This window comes from Euphorbia lathyris, chromosome 3 (genome assembly GCF_963576675.1).
Source record: "Euphorbia lathyris chromosome 3, ddEupLath1.1, whole genome shotgun sequence".
NCBI classification, from domain to species: Eukaryota; Viridiplantae; Streptophyta; class Magnoliopsida; order Malpighiales; family Euphorbiaceae; genus Euphorbia; species Euphorbia lathyris.
In genome coordinates this window covers 51,599,668-51,607,908 of record NC_088912.1, presented here as the reverse complement: position 1 = coordinate 51,607,908, position 8,241 = coordinate 51,599,668, and the positions used below count along the sequence as shown (strand labels likewise).

The 8,241-nt window shown below is 33.3% G+C and overlaps 1 protein-coding gene across 2 annotated transcripts; it reads right to left on the bottom strand.

The window, feature by feature from the left end:
• Positions 1-2,847: 2,847 nt before the first annotated feature.
• Positions 2,848-6,885, bottom strand: LOC136222443 (lysM domain-containing GPI-anchored protein 2). 2 transcript variants are annotated; one of them, XM_066010212.1, is made up of 4 exons: positions 6,184-6,885; positions 3,373-3,493; positions 3,103-3,293; positions 2,848-3,023 (listed from the first exon to the last, which is right to left on the bottom strand). In XM_066010212.1, exons 1-4 carry the CDS (start codon positions 6,845-6,847, stop codon positions 2,932-2,934), a joined length of 1,068 nt encoding a protein of 355 aa, XP_065866284.1. In that variant the 5' UTR covers positions 6,848-6,885; the 3' UTR covers positions 2,848-2,931. The 2 variants fall into 2 exon arrangements, with proteins under 2 accessions (XP_065866284.1, XP_065866283.1); XM_066010211.1 differs by lacking the exon at positions 6,184-6,885 and adding an exon at positions 4,290-6,121.
• Positions 6,886-8,241: the final 1,356 nt, after the last annotated feature.

The following is an 8,241-nucleotide window of genomic DNA, read 5'->3' as shown; positions in this document are numbered from 1 at the left end:
TTATAAAGAGTTCATACAAGCATGAAGTGAGACTGTACTTTATAATAGACCAATAAACTTAAAATCAACCCAAGTCAAGTAATATGTTATAGGGGTTGGCATATTACTGTTGAGACTTGCATGTAGCAGTGTTTTCTTTCGAGACAGAAAGCTGATCTCACAAGCTTTAGATATTTAGATATCTAGACAGTTGCATGGATCCGGTGAAGGAGTTCATTAGGATTGGGATCCGACTTGAGATAACAGCATGGATTGATTTATCTAATGTGTCAACTGTTCATCTCATTTGTATTAGTAGGTATAACTAATCCTCAGACTCAAACATTCGTTAATTAGTGATTCTGGATTGTGGAGTGTGATGCTTTGATTCTGTGCGAGCACGATCCACTACAGGTGAGAGCCTGGGGTGTGTGAGAGTAGGGTTGGGTATCACATAAAGTGATTGCAGAATAGTTAATGTCAGATTGAGCATTCGTCACTCCCGATAAATGGGAGATATATCCAAATGGCCGCTTGTGGTGAATTAACTGAAATCCTTGCAAGGTGATAGAGTTAAGAGTAGAAATAGATATTTCACTTAACTTATCTTTCAGAGTGAATTCAACATGTACAAGTAAAACGGACTCTTCGTTATATGTAACTTTGACACATTCCATGGTTATAAGGAATTGACCAACATGATATAGTTGATGAAGGATCGTATTATATTGTACCTAATGCAGAAAGGTTAACGTCAGTTATCAACCTGACTTCTTAGTTGCTCTGGGGGGAATATCATATGTTCTGCTAGTAACAGCTCGCGACGGTATTCCGTTATATATATGTTGGAATTAATCATGATGAATTAATTTCAAAGGATATATACTGCTAGTGGCAATAAAGGACCTAATGGGTCGCATATGGGACTTGGAACCAGAGAACGAAAATGTAATTAGTGAGACACTAATATATGGGCCGAAATTTGTAATTAAATTAGGGATAAATTAATTTGATTAATAATTATAATTGGATTATAGTTGTGAATTAAATTAAAAGATTATCTGATAATATTAATTAGAGATTTTAATGAGATTGAAACTCTAATTAATTATCCCTAACAATAATTAAATTACTGATTTGATTAGTGATATTATCTAAATATAATTAGTTATTATTTAGATAATAATAAGTGTTTATTTAATTATCTAATTAGTAATCCTATTCCGAATAAGATTCTAATTAATTAATTACCTAACACAACTAGGATTAGGGTTTTGAGAAGTCTATAAATAGACTCTCTAACCCCAATATTTCGACACACACAACAAGGGGGCTAGAGGAACCATTCCGAAACCGTCTCGGCTAATTACAATCTTTCTTACTCTCTCTTTGATCTCGTATCGATTCTGTTAGAGGCAGTCATTGCGATTGCTATTTATTAAGGTTGATTACTAATCGTCTTTCTTTTCTGTGTTGTTTCTTTTGTTGTTCATGATACACGGATTAAGAGTTGTGGGCACTTCGTTTGCAACTGTAGATAGTTCTTCAGAAAAGGTATTTCATTCTATCTCTCTTTATATGAAATAACAATTAACATATCTTGGAAAAGGGAAATAGATAAAATAGATAAAATTTTATTATTCCTGTGCGCCTAGGCTTGTCTATTTTCCTTCACACCACTCCTGACGGCACCCTCACCCGTTGAAACCAAATAAACCAAGTTTTGTGGAATAATAAAATCATTATAGCAGTTGTTTTTATACGTAATTCTTTGGATTTTTTACATGAATTCCAGTAGGGGGACTAGGAGAGGGCGACGAGCTAGTAATGTTTCTGAAATTATTGACCATTGGAAGCCGTCGAAAAATGAAGGTCTCAAGCTCAATATTGATGCAACTCTGGATACCAATGGGAGGAAAGTGGGTTTTGCTCTTGTTTGTAGGGATCGAGCGGGCCAGGTACGCATTTGTATGTTGAAACATGTTTCGGGAACTTGGTCTCTTAAGATTGTCGAGGCTAGCAGCCCTAGAATCACACTTGATTGGGTTGATTGTGAAGGTTGGCGAGGGGTTTGGGTTGAAATGGATGCGGAAAATGTGGTCAATAGCTTTCGCAACAAAGTTGAAGACGTGTTGGAGTTTGGTGCGATTATGAACATAAGTGTTGTCATCAAGCTAGTTTACTTTCTATTTCAAATGTTTCCCATGTAAATGGATAGGCTAATATGGTGGGAGATGTTTTTTCTTGGCCTAGCCCTACCTTGTGGGACTCAACGTCTTAGTTTGTGAGAACTTTCATCGTGTTTGATTTATCCGTTATTTTTTTTTTATTGACACAATCTTTTTCTTTATATTCATTGTGTGGATTCGATGACTAAGGGCCCGTTTGATTTACCTACGGTTTGCTGTTGTTGTTTGCTGTTGCTGTTACGGTTTGCTATTGGAAAAAGCTGTTTTTCCAAAAAGCAGAGATTCTATGCTTTTGTAAAATGCTGTTTTTCGAGTGTAAAAGGCAAATAGGATGTCACTAACTAAACATCTAATGCTGCTTTTCGGATGCAAAAGGCAAACAGGGGTAACTAACCAAACACCTAAAACTCTCCCTTTTGAAATCAAAAGGCAAACAGGAGCATGAAAAATGAGTAATCAAACACCCCCTAACTTAACTTTCTGATTTGATGTTATGGGGAGTCTAAATTTTTAAATCATGGAAGATGCGTATGAGAATTGCTTCTATCTGCAATAAAATAACATTGTTTAAAGTCACAGTTTAAATTATTCCCTCGTTGGAAATGTATTTAACAAAAATCATACATGAAATTGCTTCTTACAAATTCAACGAGCTCGAAAATGAATAGAATAGAATAAATAAGCAACGAAAAAGGCTTTATTGGTTGAACAATGACTAGTATACATATATAAAAGCAATTCACTGTTTGAGGTAAGTATCATTTTAAAGAGGATACACAATAAGCATAACGAGGTGAAGGGCAATGAGCATGTACTTCCAACTCAAACTGATGGTTGTTCCATAGTTATCAGAAGCTGTTGATCAAAATAAAACCAAATTGAAATCTTTTATACTTATAATTTGTAAAAAATGAGGAAAAGAAAAGATGAGTACCTGGACAAGTGGAAAGAGTAGTCATGATAGTTTGGTTAGAGAAACCAGAGTAGGAGCAGGTTGAGGTGTTGCAGCCGGAAGTAGTGGTAGTATTACTAAGGGATAGAGTTGTTTGGTCACATAGCATTGAAGGACAAGTTGACCAGCTCGAATTTGCTGCCGGTGGAAGCCCAGATGGCTCACATTCTAGCCTGAACAATCCAAATCATTAATATTCATTTTCCATTTGTGTATATATGATTTAACAAAGAAACGAAAGGAAACACTTACGTCCAGTTGTTTGCTGCGTTACACTTGCATTTCACACAGCTATTAGCAGTGAACACATATGTCCCATTTGGAACGAGTAATGGGTAATCTGCGGAGGTGCTGCTCACCCACGAATTACAAGCTGTCCATTCACAGATTAACATTAATTTCATTTCTAAAATTGGATTGTGCTCCCTCCACCAACATCACATCACACGGATACTTTACCTTTCAATCCCACTACAAGAGTTTGGTTTGATTTTAGCTATTTTACCCATTCTACAAAGTTGGATATGCACTACTATCAAACTAACTTCATTAATCCTTCCTCTTTTAACTTTTAATTTAATACACAATCAAAATTCAACAACTTCTTAATGTTAAGAAATACATATATATGAATGAATTCAAAACCTATAAAAGTATAATTTGAACATAATATTAAGTTCCTTAACTTGGCTAAAAAAAACTGATTAAATCCATGTGCCAAACAAAGAGAAGATTTGAAAAAATTAAAATATGTATATATATATCACTTTTTTAAAGTAAAAAAATCAATAGATTGAATAAATTAGTTTGAATAATTAGAGGCTTAATGATAAATTCTGGGGCCAATCTGCTTTTTGGGATAAGTGAGAACAGAAAGAAGACAAGTAGGGCAGGCACATATGAAGCTTTTAATGAACCCATCAAAAAGTAGCTCAATTTTTTAGATCACTACTGTTTCTAGTGCAGGTCACATGATGTTTTTCCTAAAATATTCATAAAATTAAAAAACTAAAATCAAAACATGTATAATAATATTTATATTTTCCAAAATATTGATAAAAGTAAGAAAATAAATAAATACAGAACATGTAAAATTTTCTTTTTTCTTTAAAACTAACTTTCAAATTTAACTGAATATGAAGGAATGCAAATTAATAGAGAATGAAAACCTCGAAGAGGAACATCGAGAACTTGGCCAGCTAAGAGAGAAGAATCATTCGCGATTCCATTAAGACTCATAACAGTACTTCTAGTAGTGCCATATTCCTGTGCGATCAACTCCAGCGTACTCCCACTTTCTACTATATGCCCGTAGTGGACCACTTTCTCCCCACCCACATCCTCACAGCTGCACGGCAACGGAATCCATAGCTCCTGCCCCACCCGAATCATGTTCGGATCAGGTATACCATTAATTTTAGCGATTTGCTGATACGTCATCAACCCGGAGAAGACTTCCCGGGCGATGTGGTCGAGTCCGTCGCCGGTAACTACTTTGTAGGTAGGTCTTTTGTTGGAGACGCCGGTGCCGTTGATGCAAATGCAAGCGAATGGGATCTTGATTGTCTGCTGTGCAGCTATTGAGAGATGGGGCGAGGTGGAAGGAGGGAGATTGTTAGCGCCGAGGATAGTGCGGAGGTTTTTGATGGAAAAAAGGTCTTTGACGGCGGAGATAGTGGTGGCGTTGGGTGATACGAAGTCGATGAGGGAGCGACAGGTGGAAGAAGTTGTGCATTTGAAGGGCTGTGATGCTGATTTAGTTGCGAGAGTAGTTAATAGTAGTAGGATGAGAAGTAGAGGAACAGAAGAAGAAGAAGAAGAAGAAGAAAGACCCATGTCTGGCTTTGAATAGGAGTAGAAAGAAACTGTTTATGGTTGTGGGGAAGACATGAAGATTACAAAAGGAGGAGGAAGAAGATGGTGGGGCAAAGTGGGAATTTCAAGAGTTACATTATTTTGGGCATATTTTATTACAGCAAGCATAATTAATATTTTATATATATATTTGAACTTTGATTTGAAGGAAGACAAGGAAACGAGTGGGGAAAATAAAACAGAGAAGAGAGATATGAAATTCACATTTATTTATTTAAAATATAAGTCAAATTGGGATGGGAGGTGTAGATAGGTTTGAATATTCTTATGAGTTGCATAATTTGGTTAATGGAAAACAATGACTGGAGTGGATATCAGAAATCAGAAAACAGTCTATTGAGAAGAAGATGAAAGTTTTGAAGACATCTCTTCAAATTTCTTTGTTTTGTTGGGTCCCTCCTCCACATGCATTTTGTTTTTTCAATTTTGTTTTTATTAATTTCACATTATAAGTCAATTTTTTTTATTATTATCTAGATATATTTGAATATTCTCAACACATACTAATTGTTAAGGATTTGAATAACTTTCTATTTATTCAATTCTTTATTTTATTAATAGAAAATATATAGTTTATTTTATAACAAAAAAAATATATATATATAAATATTTCTCTATCTATAAATATAAATAGAGAAAACATATGAGTTAAAGGCGTAAAAATATCTATCGCAGTCGGCCGTTTCAAAGAAAAAAATATATAAAAATACTTTAACTCTCACGTTTACAACAATTAGCAATATTATCTCTAATATCTAAAAATAATACAATTTTACTTTTAACATTGAGTAATTTTATCCTAATTGATAAGATAAATTTAAGAAATAATTCATCAAATTGTCTTCTCGGTCATAAATCTTGTAATCTACATTTCATATATTTGTCATTTTATCATTATTTAATAATAAATAACAAATACATCAAGAAATTTGAAAATATATTGTATTTTGTACAAGTTTGACACAAAAATCAGATATTTCATCGAATTTAAAAATATTAATCTTTTAAATCACAAAAATATGAAATCTTTTTTTTAGAATTAACTGTAAAATATTTGTGAAATTGAGGTAATTAAGCACCAAAAGTAAACCTTAATTGAGTCAAGGATGGTGCAGATGAAGATAGATAGTTGAAAAAAACAGAATCGAAATAATGAAAAGAGGAGGAAAGTTAAAAAGAAAAGCTGACCTTTAAGAGGAACATCAAAAACAGTTTGGGCAATAAGTTGAGAATTATTAGAAATCCCATTTAGGTTATACAAAACGTCAGTTGGAGTTCCAAAATTGTGAGCAATTGATTCAACAGTGGTCCCATCTTCAACAATATGAGCATAATGAATAACTCTTTGAGCAGAAACAATATGATCAGAGTCACAGCTACAAGGCAAAGGTATCGAAAGTCTGTCACCGACCAGAATCAAATTAGGATCCTGAATTCCGTTAGCTTCTTGTATTTGTTGGTAAGTAACCAAACCCATGTATACATAGTTTGCTATCCAAAAAAGGCCATCATCTTTCTGCACTCTATATATTGGTACTCCATCCGACACACCACTCCCATTGGAACACCTGCAAGGGATTGGGATGTTGACAATATCGAGAGGTTGAATGGTGTAGTTTGAAGGAGTAGAAGAAGGAAGGTTGTTGGCTGCTAGGATGGAATTGGAGTCGGAGAGATGGAACAAGTTCATAAGGTGAAAGATAGAGGTGGCGTTGGGGGTTTTGTAGCCGACGAGAGATTGGCAACTGCTTCTCTGACTACATTTGAATCCCAAAAGCCCACTTGATTTGCCTGCTAAAACACAAGCACAAATTACAAACATCATCATTTTCATTTTCATTTTCATTTTCATTTTCGGGATTTAGATTGAGAGCCAATGAATATGAATAGGAATTGAAGTGGCTTTTGTAGAATGAATTTAGTTGCGTGGACTACTTCCCACTAGAAGGTTGACCTTGACTTTTGTGTTATGCCTTGCCTTGATGACCACGGCGGAAAATTGAGTCCCTCAACTCAAATCAAGTGTTCCTTTTCTATACCCGATTTGTCAATTTATACTTTTCTTTTAACATTTTATCGTTTATCTCTTCATTTCTTTCCTATAACTAATTAACTCTATTTTTAAAAGGAATAAGGTACCAAAATAGAATAACATCAATATAGGCTTAACGTTTATAACATAATATCAATTTAGGTTTAACGTTTACAATATACCATCAATTTAGGCCTCACGTACAAAATAGCACCAATATAGGCTTAACGTTTACAAAATATATCCAACTTAAACTAAACGTCATAATTAAATTAACCATATTATATCATTTTCCTATTAACTTTATATTATCTTTTTATTTAGTTCTATTTTCTTATTTATTATAATATAATTAATTAGTATTCTAACCAATTAAAACTTTATATTTGTTTTTCATCAACCATTCCATGACTCGTGTAATATATGCAAACTAAAAGTATTGATGCATGTTAGTGTTTGAAATATTGTGAATATTCAATTACTTTTAGTTTGCATATATTACATGAGCAATAAAATTTAGTAGTCAATTATTGATGAAAAACAAATATAAGATCTTAATGAGCAATAATACTAATTAACTGTATTATAATAAATAAGAATATAAAAATAAATAAAAAGATAACATATAAAGTTAATATGGAAAGAATATAATATGATTAATTTAATTATGACGTTTAGCTTAAATTGTATATATTTTGTAAACGTTAAGCCTATATTGGAGCTATTTTGTACGTGAGGCCTAAATTGATGCTATATTGTAAACGTTAAGCCTAAATTGATATTATGTTGTAAACGTTAAGCCTATATTGGTGCTATTTTGAACGTTGAGCCTAAATTAATACTTCTCCAAAAATCTTAGGCCTATTTTAGTACCTTATCCCTTTTTAAAATCAATACCAAAACTCTAACAAAATATCACAAACGAAAAACAAGGGGGATTTTTATGTAACGAAATAAAGATAAGTTATGAGACACCTAACCACTTAGCTTCCAAATATAAAGGGGCCAAAATTATTTTAAAATATATACAAAGTAAGCATAATTAAGCTACTCAACTTTACATGTATAAGGGGCAAAGACTATGCTTACTTTGTTTTTTACAAAGGCTATGCAACACGTGTCTTTGAGGGATTCGGCATGTTGACATGGACATTTTCAGTTCCGTGTGAACAAATAAAAAAAATAACTTTTTTGATTAGGGAGAAGAAAGTAAA